This window comes from Ylistrum balloti, unplaced genomic scaffold (genome assembly GCF_031769215.1).
Source record: "Ylistrum balloti isolate Yb309-2 unplaced genomic scaffold, AGI_CSIRO_Ybal_v1 Utg369626, whole genome shotgun sequence".
In the NCBI taxonomy this organism is placed as follows: Eukaryota; Metazoa; Mollusca; class Bivalvia; order Pectinida; family Pectinidae; genus Ylistrum; species Ylistrum balloti.
This window is the reverse complement of record NW_026781894.1, coordinates 1,090,622-1,117,630: the sequence shown is the minus strand read 5'-3', so window position 1 is coordinate 1,117,630 and position 27,009 is coordinate 1,090,622. Positions and strand designations below refer to the sequence as shown.

The 27,009-nt window shown below is 37.0% G+C and overlaps 1 protein-coding gene across 2 annotated transcripts in view; it reads left to right on the top strand.

Annotated features, from left to right (window-relative positions):
- The window catches only part of LOC132551457 (uncharacterized), a 59,498-nt gene extending 34,813 nt beyond the window's left edge, over positions 1-24,685 (top strand). For both annotated transcript variants that reach the window (XM_060215599.1, XM_060215607.1), the window contains exons 2-4: positions 15,309-15,685; positions 19,572-19,707; positions 19,938-24,685. In XM_060215599.1, coding sequence (XP_060071582.1) covers positions 15,309-15,685; positions 19,572-19,707; positions 19,938-21,203 — 1,779 coding nt within the window. In that variant the 3' untranslated portion in view covers positions 21,204-24,685. The remainder of the gene's footprint in view (positions 1-15,308; positions 15,686-19,571; positions 19,708-19,937) is intronic.
- The last annotated feature ends 2,324 nt before the right edge of the window (positions 24,686-27,009 follow it).

Here is a 27,009-nt window from a genome sequence, read left to right as displayed (position 1 = left end):
CAGTTCTGCATCATGATGACTTACCCGAAAGCAACCAACTGTAGTTATTTTGCATAACACAAGATAATATACACTATACTTAGGTATTGTCGATGTTATCGGGAAATTAACTTTATGCAGAATAAGCGATTTGTATTGAACAGCACTATTCACAATCTTCGAAACATCTCTTGGATCACATGCTGTATCGGAGTTTGCTATACCTGTGTTTATTTTATCATTCAACCGTATGTTACAAACATCGTTCCTTCCAAATCTTAAGATCAGACATCATTGAAGTTCGTTAGTAAAATACCTCAGATGAAAGCGAGGCTAACGACGATTGCAATAGGAGAGAAAAATATTGCGTCGTAAAAGTCTAACATTTAATCAAATATTGAAATGTTGTGCGGTACAAAGTTTAATTCAAAACAAAAGACTGTTTGAAGGTCAATGTGATTTCGATTTATACTGATTATTTGTTTGCAATACTTTGGAGGTTTAGATGAATTCGGGGATAAGCGTGGCAAGACTAGAAAATTTACAACAAAAGTATCGTGTTTGTGAGTTACTCGATACATTGTGGCTTTGCTGCACCCACAAGAAACTGTTGCAGGCCATCGATTTTCGGAGCATTTATATATTTCTGTAAACTTAATTTCAGATAAAATCCATTTTACGGCTGTACGTTCTACACATTTAAGACATAAGCCATGTAATCAAACGTAATGCACACACATAGAGCAATACTTTCTCATCTCGTCAGCAATACCAGGGTTTCTATCGTCGCCTCAATCGACTTTACCAGAGAGTGAATATAACCATTCCGTTGTAGAAATGTATCCTCTTTGTAAATGTTGTCTTTCTTGTGTTTTACATACAGTCATTTGTGTGTTTGTGTTTTTCCTTTATCGCAGTTCGTCAGTATAAATGAAACAAATGATAAACCGAAATTGTGTTACAAAATGCGTTATACAAGATAAAAACAGTCGGTTAGAAATGGAAACAGTATCCGGACAGATTTTATGGGGTCTAGTGGTACAAGTCTTGATACTCCATCAATAAATATATTTAACTGTTTCAGCGTCTTTCTACAGACACATAACAAGTAATCCTTCTTAAACAATTTCCTCCTTTGTGCGGCATTTAATCATCTTTCACTGTTTGTTTAGCTTTTGTCAGTAAGTCATGATAGTTTTGTTATCTGATATTGACCTAAATAGTTTTACATTTGTATCATCTAAGACACAAATTGCTGTGCTCGAGACGGGTACATATATGTCTGGTTTCTGTTTCGTATTAGTGTTTTTTAATAACCTTTCATTATCCTTGTGATCTGCAGACCACGTTTACTCCTTCATAGTGGTGTCGATAGCTACGGCCATAAGACTACCAGTTCTTCCCATGGGTATCGCCATAGCATGCAACAGCTGAGTTTTTTGTCACCAAATCCGAGTGTAAAAATCACATCTCTGCTCTTAGTATCTTCGGTACCACACCTCTGCGTTAATTCTACGTTTCGCTGTTGCCGCGCAGAATTCTGTCTGCTGTTTCCCAGTCTCACGACAGGCTGGAGAAGGCTGAATGTTATGTTATACCATTATATACGATAAATGAAAGCTTGTTGAATTAATGCGTTATCAAAACATTAAATCATTTAAACAAATACTACACCATAGACAATATCTTTACACTAGAAAATCGTCTGATCTACTTTAGAAAATGGCGTCCGATTTGCCACCAGCGATATCATACTTCAAAAAAGCGCCAATATATGTATCGGCTGTCACGTCTGTTGTATTATCCAATCATTGCAAATGTCAACTTATCACGTACATCAAACATAGCATGAGTAGAGCACGCGTCTCGTGTGATCCTGGCCATCGACCCTTGGCTAAATACCATATTAACTTAATTGAAATAAATATTAGCGGACCCACTGGCACATTGCGAGTGGTTCTTTATAACCACGTGAATGTTCACTTTGTCAGTAATTTGCCGTTCGTTTTACGTGCCACTACAAGCAAATGCTATGTTTCCCCTGTGGAAAATTGGAAATATTCAGGGAAAAAAAATGCCTGTTATTTTATACCTTAACGGAAGTGATTATATTCTGTGAACGGAAGTCAGACTATAATCTCTATCCGGAGAATTATTTACGAGTGATTACGTAACAATATATCGATCATAAACAGCCAATATTATGTCTCAACACATACCACCAGACAATCTGAAAACTTGGTAATGGAGACTTTTCATGGGGGTGTTATTGTTATTTGATAATGTTATGGAAGAGATTACAAATACATTGGTGAATCGTTCGAGAAGCAAGTAATTCAGTAAACGTAACAAAAAAAAACATCCTGTTATCTTTCAATTCCGGATACTCATACACCCTTCAAACATTATTATACCTTTTAACTTCTTCACTTAAATTGTATTGCCATTGTTTATGCAATACAGAAATCTTTGACGATGTTTAAAAGGAAACACTAAATTCTACCAAACGCATCAAGTATGCGTAAAACACATCTATAGCATTTGTGTGATAACACTTAAGTATACATTATACAATATACATACAACCTTTGCGAGATCTGGCCTTTGTATACTTTTATTAGTACTGGTTCTATGAACGGCTGCCAAAATAACGATTAAGGTTTGGTATATAGGGACGAGTAGATAGAATATATCTTGTAGGTAAGTACAGACCTGCTAAAGCACCACCCAGTCGTTGTAAGTATGTATTATTAAATAATTCAATGTTTGCATGTTTCTGTAAGTATCCTGTTTTAGCCGCTGGGGACGGCAACACTTGCCTACACTTCGTGCTGTACAATGCTATTAGGACAGTTCAATATCATCCACACGTGCTAAAGCACGACGGAGGTAAGTACCGGGATAGATGTTTCACGTATCGATCACAGTGGTATGACATGCAAGATAGTCAGCAAACTTCACAAACAGTTTCATGAAATTTACAATACCAACCGTTGCAGTACACTTGTGTTTAATATTTACAACGCCAGGCGTCGCAGTACACTTGTGTTTAATATTTACAACGCCAGGCGTCGCAGTACACTTGTGTTTGGTGTTTAGTATTTGCAACGCCAGGCGTCGCAGTACAATTGCGTTTAGTATTTACAACACCAGGCGTCACAGTACACTTGCGTTTAGTATTTACAACACCAGGCGTCGCAGTACGCTTATGTTTGGTGTTTAGTATTTACAACGCCAGGCGTCGCAGTTCACTTGTGTTTAGTATTTACAACGCCAGGCGTCGCAGTATACTTGTGTTCGGTGTATAGTATTTACAACGCCAGGCGTCGCAGTACACTTGTGTTTAGTATTTACAACGCCAGGCGTCGCAGTACACTTGTGTTTAGTATTTACAACGCCAGGCGTCGCAGTACACTTGTGTTCGGTGTTTAGTATTCACAACACCAGGCGTCGCAGTACACTTGTGTTTGGTGTTTAGTATTTACAACGCCAGGCGTCGCAGTACACTTGTGTTTAATATTTACAACGCCAGGGGTCGCAGTACACTTGTGTTTAGTATTTACAACACCAGGCGTCACAGTACACTTGCCTTTGGTGTTTAGTATTTACAACGCCAGGCGTCGCAGTACACTTGTGTTTAGTATTTACAACACCAGGCGTCACAGTACACTTGCCTTTGGTGTTTAGTATTTACAACGCCAGGCGTCACAGTACACCTGCGTTTAGTATTTACAACACCAGGCGTCGCAGTACGCTTATGTTTGGTGTTTAGTATTTACAACGCCAGGCGTCGCAGTACACTTGTATTTAGTATTTACAACGCCAGGCGTCGCAGTGCACTTGTGTTCGGTGTTTAGTATTTACAACGCCAGGCGTCGCAGTACACTTGTCTTCGGTGTTTAGTATTTACAACACCAGGCGTCGCAGTACACTTATGTTTGGTGTTTAGTATTTACAACGCCAGGCGTCGCAGTACACTTATGTTTGGTGTTTAGTATTTACAACACCAGGCGTCGCAGTACACTTGTGTTTGGTGTTTAGTATTTACAACGCCAGGCGTCGCAGTGCACTTGTGTTCGGTGTTTAGCATTTACAACGCCAGGCGTCGCAGTACACTTGTCTTCGGTGTTTAGTATTTACAACACCAGGCGTCGCAGTACACTTATGTTTGGTGTTTAGTATTTACAACACCAGGCGTCGCAGTACACTTATGTTTGGTGTTTAGTATTTACAACGCCAGGCGTCGCAGTACACTTGTGTTTAGTATTTACAACGCCAGGCGTCGCAGTACACTTGTGTTGGTGTACACTTAGTATTTACAACACCAGGCGTCGCAGTACACTTGTTTGTTGTTTAGTATTTACAACGCCAGGCGTCGCAGTACACTTGTGTTTAGTATTTACAACGCCAGGCGTCGCAGTACACTTGTGTTTAGTATTTACAACGCCAGGCGTCGCAGTACACTTGTGTTCGGTGTTTAGTATTCACAACACCAGGCGTCGCTGTACACTTGTGTTTGGTGTTTAGTATTTACAACGCCAGGCGTCGCAGTACACTTGTGTTTAGTATTTACAACGCCAGGCGTCGCAGTACACTTGTGTTTGGTGTTAAGTATTTACAACGCCAGGCGTCGCAGTACACTTGTGTTTAGTATTTACAACACCAGGCGTCGCAGTACACTTGTGTTTGGTGTTTAGTATTTACAACGCCAGGCGTCGCAGTACACTTGTGTTTAGTATTTACAACACCAGGCGTCGCAGTACACTTGTGTTTGGTGTTTAGTATTTACAACGCCAGGCGTCGCAGTACACTTGTGTTTAGTATTTACAACGCCAGGCGTCGCAGTACACTTGTGTTTAGTATTTACAACACCAGGCGTCGCAGTACACTTGTGTTTAGTATTTACAACACCAGGCGTCGCAGTACACTTGTGTTTAGTATTTACAACGCCAGGCGTCGCAGTACAGTTGTGTTCGGTGTATAGTAGTTACAACACCAGGCGTCGCAGTACACTTGTGTTTAGTGTTTACAACACCAGGCGTCGCAGTACACTTGTGTTTGGTGTTTAGTATTTACAACGCCAGGCGTCGCAGTACACTTGTATTTAGTATTTACAACGCCAGGCGTCGCAGTACACTTGTGTTCGGTGTTTAGTATTTACAACGCCAGGCGTCGCAGTACACTTGTGTTTGGTGTTTAGTATTTACAACACCAGGCGTCGCAGTACACTTGTGTTTAGTATTTACAACGCCAGGCGTCGCAGTACACTTGTGTTCGGTGTATAGTATTTACAACGCCAGGCGTCGCAGTACACTTGTGTTTAGTATTTACAACTCCAGGCGTCGCAGTACACTTGTGTTCGGTGTTTAGTATTCACAACACCAGGCGTCGCAGTACCTTGTGTTTGGTGTTTAGGGCGTCGCAGTACACTTGTGTTTAATATTTACAACGCCAGGGGTCGCAGTACACTTGTGTTTAGTATTTACAACACCAGGCGTCACAGTACACTTACCTTTGGTGTTTAGTATTTACAACGCCAGGCGTCGCAGTACACTTGTGTTTACAACTCGCAGTACACTTGTGTTTGGTGTTTAGTATTTACAACGCCAGGCGTCGCAGTACACTTGTGTTTAGTATTTACCAGGCGTCGCAGTACACTTGTGTTTGGTGTTTAGTATTTACAACGCCAGGCGTCGCAGTACACTTGTGTTTAGTATTTACAACGCCAGGCGTCGCAGTACACTTGTGTTCGGTGTATAGTAGTTACAACACCAGGCGTCGCAGTACACTTGTGTTTAGTATTTACAACGCCAGGCGTCGCAGTACACTTGTGTTTAGTATTTACAACACCAGGCGTCGCAGTACACTTGTGTTTGGTGTTTAGTATTTACAACGCCAGGCGTCGCAGTACACTTGTGTTCGGTGTATAGTAGTTACAACAACAGGCGTCGCAGTACACTTGTGTTCGGTGTATAGTAGTTGCAACGCCAGGCGTCGCAGTACACTTGTGTTTGGTGTATAGTATTTACAACACCAGGCGTCGCAGTACACTTGTGTTTAGTATTTACAACGCCAGGCGTCGCAGTACACTTGTGTTTAGTATTTACAACGCCAGGCGTCGCAGTACACTTGTGTTCGGTGTATAGTATTTACAACGCCAGGCGTCGCAGTACACTTGTGTTTGGTGTATAGTATTTACAACAACAGGCGTCGCAGTACACTTGTGTTCGGTGTATAGTAGTTACAACACCAGGCGTTGTAATCAATGTATAATTTTTATTTTATAAATTCGACATTCCGCTTCTAGTTTTAACATATATTTTCATGTGTTTTTGGTTCTTCAACCTTACAGATGTTATAAGTCCTGGCCATAAATGGTCGCCATTACAGCACATATATGAGATAGAGACATTGTCATTCAAATACTTATTGCTTTTATGTGTTGCATTTTTATACTCCTGCTTTATTTCCGGATGTAAATTCATCAGTTCGCAGTGCGCATGTCGGAACTTTTGACAAACAACAAATGTGAATGACCTCGTGAAGAACGTTGCTCTGCTTTCATGATTAGTGTTATAATAACCAGTTACGTAACGAGATGTGGAACCGACAATAATTCAACAATCTCGAGAAAAATGTAAACCAGCGAAGGTTATAAAAAGAAATGTTCTAAAGATTCTTTTAATTCCTTTTACATTCTTCAAATACAACCTTCCTTTGCTAACATCACTTGTTACAACATTTCGCAGCAATTCCATGAGACCTAGCATTGTATCAAGAGAAAAGCAAAGCATTGAGCCTAATACGTATAAACTTCTCTAACTTTTTTCTACTAATCATGGTACAACTAATGTGAAACAGTTGTAATTGTATGCGAGGAAACCAAGCATCCTATGAAAAACTAACGTGATTGTGCAATTGACCTTATATTTTATCGTAATGATAGATAGCATTTGGAATTTATTTCTCTACATGCGATCGTAGAATCAGCAAAACATATTCATAACGTTATCTAACTATTCATATCATTTTTGTATAATTCAAATTATTCGTATGCCGCATCACGTATTATTGTCGAGTCAGATTGCTGTAAACAACGCGTGTAAACACATCTAGGTGCCATGTCACCGTTGTGAAGAGAAAAGAAGGGATTATTAATGTTCATGTTTGCGTTTACAAAATGGTTAAATTTGAACTTTTTTTTTTGTAATAAATACATCCGTATTTATTGAATTACGATGTTTAAGAGGAGTTGAGTTACAATCCGAATCTTGATCTTCATCTGTTTCATAGTAGACGAGCACCCGATCACGATAACGACCGATAATTTGGGGAAATTGTAAAGGCAAGGGTCATTATGTACAGGCAAAATGGAATATTACTCTATTCAAAATTACACCATAATATTTGACAGTAAATTTTATCGTTATGTCGTTAACGTCACCGGAAACTGTACATGATTTAAGACTTCAAATACAATTGTCGCTTGGGTGCTTTGACCTTACACGCACCTACTAAAATCCCAATGCTATATTGCAAAAAATGTTCACAGAACAAACGAGTTTTCTACCCCTAACTGTTAATGAAATTTCAACATTTAACATGTTAAATCAAGAAATAAGTTTTTGAATCTTCAATTACATATTAACCAGAAAAAACGTCAATTTAAGATAAAATAATATAAGCAAGTAACACCATCCTTAAAATTATTTTTATCTTTAATGCAAAGATTTAAATCGGTAACGAGTATCACATGCACTAATGGTTGTCACATGTGATGCCTTATTTAACGCGCATGTACTTCTACATGTGCGTTGGCATGCCCTGGAGTAAGAGATGATAGAGGAGTGTCTGTTGTAATCGTGACTCTGATGGACTTCCACAGAATACAGATACAAACTAAATCAAATGAGAAACATAGAGTTATATCATTGTTGAAGATAATTAGACACTAATTTGTGACAACTTCTGTACAGTTTTAGACTCAATTTCCATAAAATTGTAGTTTTCTAGAACCTAACGAGCACACAGAGGCCCGCCCAATCTGTGATGAATAGAGCGTAAGGAATAAAGATGTAAATCATCGCAGGTTTTTTAAACATTGACTAATTAGAACTACTGGAATGAATTGCCCGAGGTAGCCTATTAATTGCGCCTAACTTCGATTTACTTCATTAATTCTCTTCAGTTTTAACTTTTTCCCTGTTTTCTATGTTTTCACTTTATGCATCCACACAGTTGACTATCCTGTGTATATGGTGTTATTACACAAACAAATGTTGCCTAACCACCAAAACATGTTATCATGAAAATTGTGCCGACGCTTTGCAAGTTATACAAAATTCTGATGCTGAATCTAAACGATTATATATATTAATGGTTCAACGAGATTGTGAACTTTTGCCAAAACTATTTTATTTAATGAGTGCGGTGAGCCGAGGAAGCATTTTTTAGATTCTGTGGAATCATACTTGATTGTTGGTACTGTCAAAATAAAGTCCCGGCCGTAAATCATCGGGACGCTATCTACACAATAAAGTTTGCCTACTCCCAGACGAACTAGAACAGTTTCCTGTGTGGTGGCCCATAATATTGTACATCTGTGTAGAGAAAGGGTATTAAAAATAACAAACTGATGCACTTTAGTAGTTTGTCCACATATATATACCCCATGCTATATAGACATATATGTAATAGTGGAATCCCCTAGCGTCTACCTTACTCTGTAGATACTATTTTATAGTCTATGGTAACAGTGACGGAATGTTCTAATTCAATTTTTGTCTGAAGGTTATCAGTATTGACCATGTTGTACCATTGTTGTAACCTCATATTACTCCATTTGGTCATTATTTACCTTTGTCCTTGAACTCTTGAACTGAATGATTCAGTGAAACAACAAACAAAATATACATGTCAACAGAATCTGGATAATTCAAACACATAGACGATGAAACTCGGACAATCTATAAATGAAAGAATAATTAACATGGAAACCCCTGAAAAAGTACAAGGAGTAGGAGTCTTCTGCTTCATCGAGGACAACCGCTATGCACATATTGCTCAATCCAAATATGTAATGTCACGTTCTCAAATAAGAACCAGGGTAACAACATCGAATCCATCAATCATACTAAACGAGGATCAAGCACGTCCAGCTTGCAGTATGAAATTTGGACGACAATAAATTTTTCCTACGATCTTCATTCTACTTTTTTCGAATATTTTGTATAGGGGAGGGTTAGCATAGTATAGATATACTGGTTATAATGATAATTCAGAAGTTTTATCAGTCGATATGGTGTCTCTCAGTTTGTAGGAATATCTACAGTCTACAGTTTACGAACAATCACAAATTACCCAAATGAGTACATAAGTTGCTCACAATCACACAATTCAGATCTTGAAATTCACAAATAATTGTATTGAGACATACAAAAACACATTTTGATAAAAATGAACGAGATTTGTTTTATCGAAATATCGATTATAATGCATCATTTAGCTAATTCTCACTCTTATGATTCACCAGTGATGCATACAGAAGGCACTTAAGGAAAATCGAAATTAGAAATCAATGTATTCTTTTATATCTCGTCAGAGATATTAGGGGCCTAGAGCAAGGGGATATATGATACTTATTGTAACCAAATCGTTTGAAATCTATTCATCAAGTCACTATAACTAACACGTGATATTCACCTTCCCACACATTCACAGCTTAATCAGACATGCATCCATTATCTAGTCACACATTCTAACTACTAAACCTATGTTCACAAATTAAGCATTCCATCTTCATACACTAACTGCCAAACAAATGTTCAGAAATTATCCATTCTATTTCAATACACTCTAATTAACTACTCTATCTTCACACACTCTAACTACCAAACACATGTTCACAAATTTACCAAACGAAATAAAGTGACAAATATCAGAATTCACAAAAACAGTTAAAATATTATGCTAACTACACTTAGGTTGTCTAGTGATGACCCATTATCCCCCATATATTATGTTTTGTGTACATTACTGCTAACCGCTAGACACTTTACTGTTAAAAGTTGTTGGAGTCTTTCAACCGCACGTTATACCAAGTCGATACTCATTTAACACTCTAGGTGGCAGACCCGTTGCGTGATATGTAAATATAAAAGAAGGTTAATACGATATCTGATAAACCCATCTGATAATTCTTAACAAAGTCTGGAGTCGAGCTTTTCGCCTTTCGTCAATGACCGTGACAAATGGTTGCAGCCTGCACGCCTGCTGGCGACTCTCTGGTCAGCCATCCGTCTACCTTCACACCTTGGTCTGCCTGTTTAGTTTCTAATGTAATCACAATCCGAACACGTGACTAATCTTACTTGCTTATATGGAACATAAGCAACTAATTGCGTCGTGTTAAAAAAATCGTAGATTACAAAGTTGCTGGAAATTTTCTGCACTCCGTTCGCCATGTTAACTGAAAACGTATGTAGGTAAGTGGAGATTAGAAATATTGTACCAGCTTCGTTCCCTTTAATTAAACAAAAGTCTCCGAAATTCAACACTGAAGACTGATGACGTAATTGAGAATTTTGGTGAAATGAAGTTTCGACACCTTTTCTGCTGAACTGTCCTTGCTTTAGTGCAAGTATCAAACTTATTATGGAACATATTTTGCATGGGACGTCAACTACGTTAATTAAGAACACCACAGTCATTGTGTTCCAACGCTCTTTTTTCGATCTCCCTTGAAGTATTACAAAGGTCTTTGTAAATATCCTTTTCAGCTCATATTTTGACTTTGTTTCATTGACCTGGGTCTAGAAGTTTTTTTTTGCGGTTTCAATTTACGGAAAAAGCAGCCTGATGATTTGTACATATACATAGCGTGGTAAATGTTTACTCTTCAGTACGTTTGTATATAAATATAAAATTGTGATATACCTTAAATAAAAAATCTACCATTTTTATGGCATTTTTATTTATATATATATGTATTTGGTTTTGCCATTTTGTCAACATTTCTCCTTACTTTCCTCACTCTCCATTCATCAAATTTATCCGGCTTATACTCCTTAAATGTGATGTTGATGTCTTTCGTTTTACTTCTACCAGAGACCACGAGATGGCTCAGCGACCCTGGTCTGAACGATTGCTACAAACGTGTTGGTATATAGAAGCCATTAGACACCACTGCTTCCTCTAATCACATTTCAAAAGACCATCTAACCATGTTACAAACAGACTCTTGGTCTTATTGATGTGCTTTTTTGCAAGTGTCATAGATGATACTGCAGGACAACGCACATATCCCGTATGCTTAATCTATTCGGATGCATGTTTTGTAATTAGGTTGAAGACATCGTTCCCCTCCATGTCTGCAATCGACTCAAGGCCAACCACCTTTGTCTAAAATTGACTATACCAATAAAAGAAATAGAAAACATATTGTTATATATATGGTACGGTCTTTGATGGTATTTTAAAGAACATATTTTACATTTTAATGGTTCCCTTTCAAAATAAAATGTGTATACAAACTTGGCAAAATGCCTTGCCCGTATCCAGGCGTGTGGTAGCTATCACTGTGTTCCACAAGTCTGTCTTTCCTTGATCAAAACATTACAGTGTAATTGCGTTTGTATCGGCAACCATTTCATTTAAAATTCAGCTGAATTCGAAACGGGATTAATATGGATGTGTTTTGTCACCAATGAAATGCATTTCGAATCTCAGTAGAATCTGATTTTTTATCCAACGTACCAAATAAATCTTTAATTATACATGCACTCCTTTGATTCTTCGTCGCTAAGCAAATCCTCCGTCAGAAGTGACACAGGTACAGTTGGGCTGGGAATTCATTGCTTCCAATTGATTCTCCTTTCACTAATGGGATTCTCTTCGGTTCTAACTCCAAAAAATATTTTCCTAATTTCCGTACGATCTTTCGTATTGAGAAGCCTTTGGTATTCGTAGTTGTATTGGACGGGAAGTTTAAAATTCAGTCTGACAAAGTAGTGATAATCCCCACTACAGTTTCCATTAGGATGGTGCTAGTCAGGCAATCTTCAATAGTTATTTAGGAGGATGACATATTCAAGAATCGAGCGTTTTATTTGCAGAGCAACAAGCACGAATTAAATTTGAATTCACTTTGGATTAATCCTGTCAAATGTCATTGGGGGTAAAGATCGGTTGCCATGCAAACTAGCGGAGTGACCGAGAAAACAATAGCGACCACCTTTGTAAAATCAACGCCGTTTGTCTTTGACACGGGCGCGGGAGGGAAAAGTTACACGAGATCTTGTTTGTTATATCACATAACCAACCATGATATTCATGAAATATTTGTACAAATGTCAAATGTGTGATACGCAAGTTAGTGATTAATCAAAATATAGACGATGACGTAACGTAAAGAATAGAAAATAGCAAAACAAAATGGCTGCGCCCCTTTGATATTGTCCTCCTTACGTTGACTTCAAGTCATAGGATTAAAAGTGTCAGAAATATGTTTTCACTTTACTTGAGATTTTATGGAATTAGTCTCACCGTTTCAATTTCTACCCGTCTATGTTCGTAAAAATAGATGCTTCTAAGAATAGTTTCATAAGATTTCATAATTTGTTTTTACATCAAAACATGAAAGAAAAACCATAATGAGCATAATAATTGATAGAGAATATAACTGACTAATGTCAGTCCTTCTGGAGATGCATTATTAGACCAGTTGTTCCTGAAATGCGCGTTTTCTGCTTCATCGAAGACACCCGCCATGTAAATTTTGGACAATCTGAGTAAATAGGGTCGCGTTCTCAAACGAGAACACGATATACAGCAATCTAACGAGCATCAAACACATCCAGCTTCATGCCTCTCTCTCTCTCCCCTCCCTCCCTCTCTCTCTCTCTCTCTCTCTCTCTCTCCCTCTCTCTCTCTCTCTCTCTCTCTCTCTCTCTCTCTCTCTCTCTCTCTCTCTCTCTCTCTCTCTCTCTCTCTCTCTCTCTCTCTCTCTCTCTGTCTCTCTCTCTCTCTCTCTCTCTCTCTTGGAGATCCCAGAATATAGCTTTCCAGAAATGAAAAATTCATAATAGGTATAAATACTCCCACTGGAAACCCCAGAGAAACATAACAGCTGTATGATTCAGTCTAGTTCATTATTTGCCTCTACTGTATCTTACTCACAATCTTTCATAAACGTTGCCATACTCTCGTGAAGAATAGTAATGCTTTAAGAATTTTTTTTTTAGAATCTGATCTTACCACTGACTGCCGAAATATGCACTATAGTTAGTACTTACTAAAAGTGTCTAGTTTTACAAATCATTTTAAGGATATAAGGACTCGTTATATCTAAATCCAGATATCCATGAAATCGTTTTGTTCGGTGTGCTTTGTATTTGCCTCACTGTCTTTCAATACGCCATGTGTTCTGCTATGTAATTCCATCACACCTTGACGTCATCCATGTTCTAGATCGTATTGCTTTTGGCAATAACCATTCAGCGTGCAATTCAAAATCATTTCTTGTTTCCAAGTGCCTTGAATAAGCGATACACAGATCAGACCTCTCAAAATCCTTCCGATGCCCCTAAGACTATGCTCACTGACGTAAAAATTGTGAGAATGATTGGTCGATCCGTCTGATAGATATCTTATGGCACAACATTTCCATTTTGTTACTTTTAATACAGACTCCAGTGAACATCGGTAATTAAAGACCTCCCCCGGCAATGATAAGGTATGCAAATGGCACGATACTAGAGAAATTATTCCAAGTCTCAAATCTCGATAACTGCATCAAACAGTGGCCAGTGTAAACGATGAAGTCGGACTGAGAGGCGATGACATAACTAGAGAGCCATATTGAGTCATCCATTGAGAAATCGCTATAATTACACGCAGAGAGTTCCAATGATTGGTCTTCAATTGCCTAGGATTACGACCATTTTTTTGTCTTTGACAACTGCGGCCTCATAATGCCTTTGTTTTCAATGGCATTGCGACCCAATTTAAAAGAAACTGGAACATGATTAAGGTTCGTCGGCGATGTATTAACGAAACTCACGCTGCGAAGTCATGTCAAGTTAACTGAGAGTGACGATGTTTTGACACTTCGTTCTATTATTCGCCGGCATCGAAAATATATATTGAAAACCCGTCGAGTCCAAGCGGTCTGTTTGTGAAGTACATTTGAGGTCACGGCGTTTATTGCTAAAGCTTCCACGACAGGTCTAGGCGGCTCGCGTTTAAATAATGATACAGAACAAAATGCTTCTACTTTCAGAACAATTTTTTTTGTATCATTTATTGATTTTATTTCACATAATTGTCAAATTAAGAATATGTCGTACATAACAGATTGCAATTTAGTCGCTTGTATTGGGGTCAGACTACAAAACGCGGACACAATAACATTAGTCAACGGATTTAATGATGGTTCTGGCCGTTAGGTGTCATAGCAATAGTTGTAATGATAACGATGACCGTTTTATGTGTCATGTTAGAGTAATGTACGGAACCCCTGTGTTATCAACCAACCACAAATCCATTGTCTTAATTGCGGAAAATGTAGACGTATCATATAGTTAACTTTTTATAACATACATTATATAACACGCTATTGGCGTGGAATAATATCACTACCATGACAGGACAATGAATCCGTGATTCATTCCTTTTTCGAATTAGAATACTTAAGATCATCACATCAACTTCATTCAATCAATCTGTTTTTTAATGTGAGATTTTCCATCAACAGGATTACCTACGCTTAAGAAATGGATATTGTGCGTGCTTTTTGCACGAGTTTGAGATTCTGATAATTAATGTTGTCGTTTGATGAATGGTAATTGCTCTAATCAGACCATTAATCGAACCATAGTTCTTTTGATGACAATAGCTACTCAATTGGTGAAGCGACAAAAAGAAATCTAAAATATTGTGTGCTATGGAGATAATTTTGCTGAATTAATTCCTTTATTGTGGTCAGTATTGACAACTAGAAACGACAATCGTGCCTTTTGTCAAGTGGATTAAGGTAGCATCCTAGCGATAATCAAACTACATCTGTAATATGTTCTTTTCTGTCAAATCACGTTTTTCTGTTGTATTTTGTCTGCTGTGATCTATGGCATTTTAGTTTGTTTAGTTGAGTTTGTTTACGAAACGTATTTTCCGACTAATGCGTAAGGTTACTTCTAACTGAAAGAATCTGGGAGAGGGACCATATGTGTAGATTTGGAGGAATACGAAACAACATTATTGTGATTGAATGACCTTCTCTTACCGGATCTTCGAGTGAATTTTGACCAATGATTTATCTGTTTTCATTTCAGGCCGTGGAGGCCAATGTGTCCGGATACTTCGCCGTCGTGCACCCCGGCACCTGCCCGTCCTCCTGTAATCCAAAAAACGTCATTGAACCCGACAAGATGTGGGACGCCTTTCCCTGTCCACCACCATGGAAACGGGAATTGTTTCTGCAGCTCAATTGGACCCGTTTGTCAGAGCCGGCAGATAGACAGAGGGTAAAAGACAGGGTGGCAAAACGGTGCAATATTAACCTAAAAGAATTACAGAACGCGGTGTTAGAGAGTTCTGGACAGTCCCTCATCTTCATCGACTGCGATGCAAACTGTTTCATCCCCATCCTCGCTACAATCACCTGTGTTGTCTTCCTTTTTGTCGCTCTAGTTGCGTTCTTCTTTAAAAGGTGAGTTCATTTTTCATATAATTTCACAATAAAAATTTTCATATGCTGTTCTTCGTTACCATGGTAATTAGTTAACCGAATACCAAATGATTTAGATAATTTTATTCTGTGTTCCATAGACTGAGATTATCAATTTATTTCTAAATTTTTGATTTTTTGATTTTTGTTATTTGTTTGTTTGGGTTTTTTTTGTTTTTTTGTTTTTTTTTTTTTTTTTTGGGTTTTTTTTTGTTTTTTTTTTTTTTTTTTTTTTTTTTTTTTTTTTGTTTTTTTGGGGGGGGTTTCTTGGGAGGGGGAGGGGGTTGCGACTAACATCAAGAAGAAAAGATGACACTGAAAATCAAATACAATGTTCGACAAACTGTTGAAGATTCAGTTCAGCACTTTAGGTCGATATACATTGTCTCCTGTCGAAAACATAAAATGCATACGTATGTAAATGAAGTGGTCAGTCTTAAAAACCATATCAACACACATAGAATGCCTCATATGTCATTCTGGGGACAGAAAGTAGAACCAAAGCCCACTTTTCTCACAAAATCACTGTCACCTGCTTGGATACAAAATATGAATAAAAAATGTACATTATCATTACATATAGATGATTGATTCAGTTTAGGAAGTAATTTCTGTGTCGAATACTAACACGCGATTCACATTAATGACCAATCATTGATAAATATTAATATTACAGAAATATTTCTTCTGTAAAAAAAAATCGAATAAAATTTAGAACAGTCTCGAAAACACATCACACTTTCTCTAAGTGTCATTTACCCGGATTCTTATTTAAATACTTGTTTAGAAAAATACTGTTGAATGCATTAAATATGCGGGTTCTGTTTTTGGAAAATCTCATTATTTGAAGCGAATTGCGACCATGTGGGGAGATTTTAATGTCATGTGATAATGAAGTAAGCCAACAGTTTGTAAACGAGCAAATGTGCTGGGCCTGCTTGGTATGTGGTGATAATATAATAGTGAGGAACACAAGGACAACACCAGTTGACAAACTGGCCTTCGTCTTTGGGAAATTGGTTGAATAAACGTGTTATTCCTTGATGCTGTCCTTGAATTACAACTAATTCCCAATAAACTTGAATGTATTGCCACACAGCTCACCAATACATGTCATGCTGGTCTATGATGCAACTCTCAAAGGGATACTGCCACGTCAATCCTAACTCTTTAGTCTATTTAGAACATGGCTCAATGAAGTTTGTCTGGAGAATTACTATCTATACCAACTCTATCGGATAATGTCCCACGATGTTTTCTGTTATATGAAACATATGTGGTGACAGGACTAGGAGAAACGAGAAAAGGGGGTACGCTAAAGTTAACCTTGTTAAAAGTATTTTTATGGCTTCTTTTGATTGTGTGATTTTAACTAGAAAAATATATACATAAGTAAAACAAATTGGATACATCAAGTTTTACAACATTGAAAAAAAATACCTCGTATACATTAGTGCTTGTAGGCATGCGTTTTGCCATCTTTGCACTTATTGACCTGGGCCCTTTTAAAACATCTGGCTGCAATGATGTTTTCTAACAACGTTACATGTGCATTTTATCTGTCTGTTTGTTCCACTTTAGTGGTAGGAACTGTATTAATGATTTACACTCGTAATTATGGCACAGCTATAAAAATGGAATAAACACCATGTATTTGTTGTCGATATTCAATAGGCTGTTTAACATGGGTTATGGATGGAAAGTGTGTGCCGTAGGCTCATATCACGTTTCCATTGAAAACGTGAAGACTAGATATCAAAAAAGAACAAATCAATGATTGGACTAGAAGATACACTCCACCAACTATCAGTATACGATGGTTACTCGCTAGTTTTATTTCTATAGATACAAATCATAGCCGTACCATTTTATCTGTGTTTTCCTTCCCGCCACACGATAGTGTTATCGCGATTTTATTACAGCACTGTACGTTGTAGCGTTACACCTCCGCGCCCCGTCAACAACGGCCGTGGTGATATGTGTAGTACGTCAGAACGAGGCAATAAAAACAATGGATATGTACACGGTTGTTGTGTGATTCGCTACATCATAATAGTTGCAAATCATGGGCCTTTACTACTAAGTAATGCCCCCCCCCTCCTCCTCGCCTCATTGACGGAGATGGTTCGTGTAGCTAACTGCACTATACAATGTCATTCTAAGAATATATTTCAGATATGAGATATATATCGAAAATGTCAAAAAAGTGCCCGGCCAGGAATGGCAGTGAACAATAACATGTATGATCTGACACCATGTTTCATCAACAATGACAGTGTTTTCGTAGTAAGTCACATATAAATTAAAAAAAGTCCCAGTTACAGTCAGATACATCCCTAAAGTAATTACACCTCGATGATTGAGTGATTTTATAAAGATATAGAAATAAAGAAAGAAGTTTCTGATGTTATGAATGCCCTGTGCTCTTTAACAAAGGAAGTGCCGTTTTCTGTGCAGTATGTCAAACTCCAAGACACTATTTTTAATTTCATTGTGTGGGTAGTTATGTATGGATTGTCTCCCAATGTTAATAGCGCTGACACGAGGCTATAGAATCAACATTCGCCTCCATATGTACAACATGACGTCAGCATGGTCGCAGCTGCATTGTACGTTAATAAATAATTCTACATATTTTGCTCATTTTTTTTCTCGTCGATTGGTTAAAGTAACCTGGAATTTAGTTAATACTCTTTGACCTTGATACAAAGCAAACTATTCCTGTAGTTAAAATGTAGCTTTATTTCCCGTTAAGGGTCCAGCTACTTCTGTCAATATTGAGTCGTCTTGGAACCGATCATTCTTCTCTAAAATTCTGTCACATTTGATTCATTGGCATTTGAATACAGCCGTCTTAGATAGATGCAAGTGGGCCGGAATCTGCTTAAATTGTCATACTTGATTGATCAATCTAACAGTAGATACAGGAAAAAAGGGTCCTTTTAATTCCGATGGGCAAATATTTGAAATGACTATGCTATATCTGCCATCAGGGAACTATATTTAGATTTCAAAGATATCAGATTTATCTTCACTCAAATGCATCTACTCCACAGTACATTCGAAACCATTTACTCTCTTTCTATGTATCAGTGTAGACGTGATTTGTTGGGATTTGAAATGAATACCAAACCATTATGACGTAAAATAGTAAAAGCTACAGACAATTAATACCCCATCGGGTTTTCAGAAACATCCAATTACCTTAACTGGCCCCGCTTGTGCCTTGTGGGCCAAGCTTTCTTTGTATCCGTAACTCGTAACATACTGTTTAAACCGCTCAAATAGAGATGTTCGTCTGGACCAATTATGTATATAACATCTTAATATCCCTTGTGCTGCTGAAAGACGTCTGTAGTTTGGAGAAATATGCATTGGAGAAAGGATGAATAGTACAGTTGGGCCTCATTAAAGAAAGCTCTCCTGAACTACTCTTTCCGTCCAATGGATTTCGGATATCGGTAACCATTAGATTGTCCGTGGTAACGAGACCGGACTGATCTAACCCTAGCATGGCTAGTCTGGATAGGCGTGTCCTAAAGTCATGGCTATTTCATGGAGTGGTTTCCTCTGACCCAGCCCATTAGACACTACTCCTCTATCTTGTTTAATACAGAGACAATTTGGAAGGTTGTTAGTATAGTATAACGATATTGCGAGCTGTAAGACCTATATGTCGACTGAACTGCTGACACCGTAACGATAATTGTTCACCCGTAATAGGCATTACGCTCAAAGTGTTCCCTGTAAACCCTAGTTAGTTTTTAGGAAATATATATGGTCTTTCAAAAATGTTCAAAAAATAATGTATCCTTTTGATTCACATGCCACTGCAAACATTTTTAACCAATCATTATCATATTTTTAGGCAACATCGGGCAAGACTGAAGAGTTCCGAATTTCCGACAGGGACAACGACCCCACATACGGTCGCGAGACAGGAAAACCATCTGTATATGAGGTCCCCAGATGGATCAGGAGAAATGATACCCAGACCGACAGAGGTACGTCATTTTTAATCTTGATGATTTTGGTTACAACACAAATCCGTCAGATCCGACGGATGTGTTCACAAAAAAAAATGAAGAAGAAAAAATAATAAAACGAAGCGTTGACGCATTTATAGATATAACTTTGTCGAAGATTGCCTAGATATTCAGAATAGAAAAATATTTGTGACAATATTTTAACATGCAGTAATTATGATTAAGATTCGTGTTTTGTTTGCTTTTAGTCCGTCCTAGCCGACGCTGGTGTAGAAATTCGACTTTTAGACAGTCAACCAGAAGAAAAACATTTCATCATTCCGAAAAGTTTCGACCGGTTCTATGGCTCTCAAAAAGGAAGTAAATATCAGTACAAACGTGGAAGATTGGATACGCCTCTCCCAGCAGAACCTTCGGAGGACACATCCGCTACGTACAGTGGGACAGACACCAATCATACCGACCATACGTACGAATCCGTCCGCGGAAGTATATATAGCGGTTCACTTAGGTTATCAGGGTCACAAACCGGAAGTTCTGATCAAAAGGGCCATCCAGCGGTGTTAGATTTTTGGACACAGAATATCCCTACTGATCCGGCTATGTACAAGTGTGGGTGTCCAAAATATGGCACTCAGTATACCAGTGTATCCCAAGGTAATAACAGTGTTTATTACGACAGTGATAACTATTCTAGTCATCCGTACGACAAAGTTGATCAAAACGTTTATCCTTACAATTACTACGGGGACAGGCGGAAAATAGTCAGTGACACAGAGACAACGGATAATCCTCTCACAACGAAATGGAAACGCAAACAATTCGCCAAGAAAAGGCGATTAACGGAGCCACATATGAGACAAGATTTGGAGTCGTCTTCTAAAACACGTGGGAAGAAAAGTAATTCTCATGACTTTGATAATATCCCTGGGGTGGGACCCTGTCAGTGCGATCAATGTCGGTTAGAAGAATATCAACGGGAGTTAATGGCAAGACAAGAGGAGGGAAATATATATCAGTCAATAGAAAATGATTTACGAAACTCTGGCTACATATACGGAACACAAGACTATGATTCCGGATGTAACTGTCAGATGCCAGAAGTAGACCAATATAAGGATCAATACTGGATGCAGACACCCAATCCCGTACAACAACGTGTGTGCAATATTTGTGTGAATCCAGACCAAAGAAGTATGTATCAGGTAGGCGGACGAGGCGTTACCCCGATGGTGCCTACTCCAAGGTCCGTTCAAAGTGAAGGTCATTCCGGAGTGGACAGAAACTCTTTCATGTCCCCTGAACTATATAACCTTAATCAGTTTGAGGACGATAGACCAGATCACAGAAAAAGACGCCGAAATAAGTCCGCGACAAATCTAACGTCACCGGGTGCTTCCATGTCTGGGACGGCGTTCTCAGATTCGTATTCCTCCACTGATCGTCCACACCGCACGAGAAAAATTCCTAAAACGAATGGCTCACTTTACAAATCAAAATTAATGAATAGGTGATGGCGATATGTGCATGATCTTAATAACAGTATTATTTTTCCATCTTTTACCCTTGTGCTCAATTTAGACCAGTTATCTGCCCCTGCTTGATGACATTTTGTCTTTGGAAGCTGGTATGGATTATCGTTGCCATTTTGTTGATAGCACGTGTTGACTTTCGTATTTTTTACGCAAGTCGGGGTTGATGCCTAGTGCCTAAAGTCTTGCCATAGCATAAGCATTATCAAATATTGGAGAATTTGTTTGTGTTTTTATTTATTTATAAAAGCTTGGCCAGGGTCCTTTGTGATATTTCCCATGATTAATATTTCTTAATATCAATACTATTGATACTTATCAAAATCATGTTTGTCATAAAAAATATGAAAAGTGAGGCATGCGATCAAACCATTAGTTTCTGATAACCATCCATTGAAATAAAATCCATATTAAGTAAACTTAAAACAATCGCCGTCTATTTACAAATTATCGTGGAGCCTGTGGTTTGATCACGTGACCAGAAAACTGGTTTAACTGTTGAATGCTTTCATGTATGATATATCCCATTTTTTAAGTTTTTTGTTCAACAGCATCAATTATTACTATATATAAATTGATAGAAAGACCCTTAATCAAAATTACTCCTTTTTTGTGAAATATGATAATTATTTCGACTTGTGGTTATTTCCCCATAGTTAAGTACATTCTGACGTATGTAAACAAAATTGTAATGCAATAATTTCAGAACCTTTCTAGTTATCATTAAAAGTATTTATCAGGGTGTCATCCATACATGATATGGTGTTTAAATGCCTCATGTTTTTGGATTCGTAACGTGAGTTGTTATATAGTATTAGGTATGATTGTAACTGACGTTAAAGATTAATATCATTTGGCTAAGCGAAACTTGTCATTCATAATTAATATTGATATAAATACGTGTTGTTTGTTTCATGTGATGATTTTACTGGCTGGTCTATTTCTTCGTCATGTGTGTTTTAAATTTCCATTCCATTGTAAGGTTATAAGCGGCTGACTCCGGCACAAGTGTGTAAGGCCGATTACAGTTACCAGTCAAAATCCTATTTAGCTTACCGACATATGACGACATTATCTAAACTAGCTATTTATTTCAGAAATTATTTTAGTAATAGTTAATAAAGTAAAGCAATTTTCCTAAAATGTGAAAATGTATTTGTTACCTGTCTGGTGACATATATGTAAAGTTAGTGACCGATTTTATTTTATTATCTATAATTATTATTTAATTTCAGTTGTTGATACAATTTCAGTAAACGACATGAACAAAAGGATGAAAGATGGATATGAAATGACACAGCGAGGAGCAGAGAGCTTCGCAATTCATGAAAAAAATTGTTATATATTTGTAAGGCTCACTGTATGAAGATATGCAAGCGAAAAAAAACTGATAATGAGTTTTTAAACGTCATATATATGCTTTTCTTGTGTCATTAAGCTAGTTAATGGTTAATGAAGCTGGAGCTGGGTAATTACCGCTTTATTGATAACTGCTATGAAGTTGTTTACAGTTTGATGATTGTCAGGGTATTTTAAGACCAAGTACTATACATCCTGGTGCTAGTGTTTTACATATTACAGGGTATATGTGGTATCAGATTTTATTTAATTAACACATGGGATTACATTAACCAATCAGCCCTCATTTATTGAATGACATGAGTGTATTTAATCTCCTGCAATGCAGTTGGTTTATTAAGATAAAATCTAAATATTTTATATAATTTACGTTCATTTTATATTGTTATTTTCAGATAAAAAGCATTCTTTCATATAATTATGATTTTTATTCTAGTCTGATGTCACAAATAAGAAAAAAATTGATTAAAATTCTAGTCATATTCCAGTTTTATGACAATCAAGCGTAGTGTAAAATAATTCCATTTCACTGACTAAGAGTTACCTCCCTTACCTATGTGGCCAACTGGTATAAAGTCCTGTATTATCCAATAAACGTTTTGGACATCGACGATTGGGGTGATGGTATCTATATTCTAAGTTGATGAGATGAAGACACACCGAGGGATTGTTCAGAAAAAGACTAGATACGCCGAGGGCTTGTTTAGAAAAAACACTACAAACTTATAGTTTTAATTTTGACATCAACTTAATCCTCTTTGTATTGAGTATTGTACACACTCACATTTTCTAACCAAACGCATAATCGTATATTATAAGAACAATATTTCTAATTTTGTTGTCAATCCTTGCTAAATTTACATTTTAATGAAGGAAGTTAGGTCATAGGAAGTCATAGAAAATTATACTGGAAAAATGTTTTCTAAACCTAGTGCGTCCCATTGTATTAAAAAAACAATTGAAATAATAAGAATGATCCTGGGTCACAATATATAGGTTCCATTATAAATGTAAAGTATGCAAATTTGGCACAATTTGTTGGACATCTCCATATATAGGTAAGACTCAGACGAGGACCGATACTACAAGGGTGATACTAGACTCAAGCCATGACACATGTAACGCCCACAGAAAGCATGATTGGGATCAATTTTTATCAGCATCCGCTTTATTACGCAATACCCTTGATGATGAATTATACGTAGTTTATAATATTGTGTTGTAATAGGTCATACAGACGATTGGATTACATATAGACAACAGGATCGGTCGATTTTCTGTGTATTGTCTTTCGTCTGCAGTATTAGCTATACAGTTTTTTACAGACTTTTATTACGTGATAAAACATCAAACAATTCTGTCTAGACATCAAGTCGATGAAAGAATTCTCTCTTCTATTCCATTTACTAATTGACGTTTAATTCTAAATCTAGCAAAAAAAAAATCAATTCTAAGAGATCTTAAAGTAGGAATCCTCCCAAATGTTATAAATTGTCATAAAGTTCGTCAACTGATTAATAAATCATATTTGTTATTTACGGAATAAAGGTTATAAACATAAAAAAGTGTATATTATAAATAATCTTAGAATTTCATTCCATTTAATTACAAAGAGTGGTCTTTTTAATCCAATATTTTGAAGACATTTTGATTAAATAAACAAACGCACGCACTAATGTGTCAAGTGAAATTTCCTTGGATACAGCACGTGTGATGTGGTAGTCACAACATATACCATGACGTCGGCAGCTGTCTTCCACCAGACTGCAGACGAGTCAGTGCATAAGTTGATTAGGTAGGTGAATTGGACTGCTCAGCATCTGGACCATGTGTAGTCTGACACTTAATAGATGGAATAAATATCTCTTCGTAACATCATCAACAACACTACTGAGCATACTTATTCATTTGGCGTTTGTTTCCTTTGATGAAACATTACTTTAAACACTTTCCATACGCTCATGCTGACAATAGAATTGCATTAGGTCTATGGTATAACCAAATCATACATACTCACACGAAATTTTGATTTATTAACAAGGAATATGGCTAAAATTACAGCAATCTTTTATCCGTTAAATTAGTTCATATTTCCTTCTTTCTTTTTTTCCTTTCGTAATTATTATTTTTTCGTCTGTTAGACAGAATCCTGGCGAACCAAACATTCCAAACTCCAGATCGTTTTGAAACATCATATTAACTTTTCCCATTCTTTTGATATTGATGTTCATGTTGAGTAATGAGCTCTAAAACTTTCATATATTTATGTACAGAAATAAAAGCGGATGTTCGAATAAGGTCTGCGGTAGTATGGATTTAGATAAAATACGATATCACGATCAAGGGGGACAACTTATGTTGTGTGTTGACTTTCATTACCTGCTGTTCAAAGCTTCCTTTTAAGAAAACGCTGAATCTTTTGGGTTTTTTAATGTCCAAATGATATATTTTGTTGTTTCGGTATATATCAGAACTTCAAACACTTGTTGGTATTTGTATATTGATATTTTAAGGAAGAACTAGTGACTGGTAATGTTCCTTAGAGAACACGTGTTTTTGTTTATTGTTCCTACATGGAGATACGACAGACGGTTTAACGCTGATATTGGTTTTATTTGAAACTTTATAAGAGCGCGATGATTAAGCTCATTATATTTAATCATTTATAGTAGCTTCATATTTATATCCATGTTGACCTTTTACATCCAGTTGAGCTCCGGTGCCAGAAGCAAATATTTAGCCAGGAAAACAGTTATAAATGAAATATATATGAAATATATATATATTTTTTCATTTCGAATTTTATTTCTTCTTAGATTTGGAAGGCATGGGCGGTGTTGAATAAGTTTTCATTTCGACTCGGTGTCTCATTTGTATTTGTTGTGCCTATCTTCTTGTTTTTTTTACCACAGGATTTTGGCCTTGTGCTTTTGGCGATAATTAAGATTGAACCTTTATCAATATCTCATTTTTGTTTCTGACATTGGAGCCAAAAGAAATACTCAAAGACTAAACTCGATGGGCAAATATTGAGGATTTGTTGTGAGAAATAGGCTATCAAACGTGTGCAATATTGATGACGTAACTCCATAGGTTATGTTATGCTGTACTCTGCCGATTGGGCCGTTGTCCCAGAGCGTAAAGGTGATATATGCTATGACAATATTGTGTTGACGGGGGTATATTTGGTTGTGAATATCATTGTTTTATGAAGATTGCTATCATATGTGTAAAAAGTGTATTCATGGCCAGAACGTTGTTGAATATCAAAATAAACTTATTGAACCAATTGATGAATTGATTTCTGTTATTATCATAATATTGAAATTGACGGAACAATGCAATATGCAATAGTGACTGCATTTTCAGGTAAAACTATAAAAATATATTTTACCGTTAAAGAATGAGTAGTATTTTTCCAAATTATTTCCTCATTCTTTATGGAAACAAAGGAATACCTGTGTTAAATCTCAGACATGAGTGAAACCTATGGTTTGATAAAAGAAATATTCAAACGAGGATCACAGTGATGGTACAAGAAGAAAAGGCGGTGCGTTATAAGCGGAACCCACTTCGTAGATTTAATGAAACATCATGTTCAAGAGCTGAGAATCGGATGCAGTTATATACTAACTCTAATCGAATGTCGAGGCACATGTCCCGATGTCACGACAGTAACTCCTGTACAGTAAAATTCCAGCGCATTTCATCTTGAAATGCATTTTTGAACACGAACATCAAAGAAATATGTTTAAACAATGACATAAACATAAAAAAAATCTTTGGTATGATCCATCTGTTTTGCGAAAAAATATATTTACTTGACAGTTCAAGGAAGACGTATTTTCCGTCGGTGTTTAAAATCGTGAAATGGAAAAAATGATAAATTTGTATCCAATGTGTAGGTCTACCAAAATGGCCCTACATGAGATTGAAAGATACATCGAGTGTCTGACGATCATCTTCTCCCTCTCTGTCTAGTTGCTCCATATATGTATCTGAAATAAACCCAGGCCCATGCAAATGCTTAATATCAAGTTCGAGACTTGAGAGATGAAATTGAAACTTAAACTGAAATTGGAAAAATATCAAGTGCATTTTCAAATCGAATGAAACATCTCTCTTAATGTGACAAGAGATAAAGATCAGAATTTGGATATTAGCTTGAGATTCTGGTATATTTTGATTGGGAGAATCACGCCCTGTATCATGTGACACAAACAACAGATCGTTTGCTAATGAAAGTTTTGCAAAAGCAAATAGTAACATGGTATGTAGTCCCCGACTAATCTAATGACACACAAATGTCTCGAGAGGACAGCAACAAATGTCACAATGAAAACACCTGCCTTCATCAGAAACTGCATCCGGCAATTAGTTTTCCAACTTGGCAATATGTAGCATCATCTGATCCTACAACATTCACTCT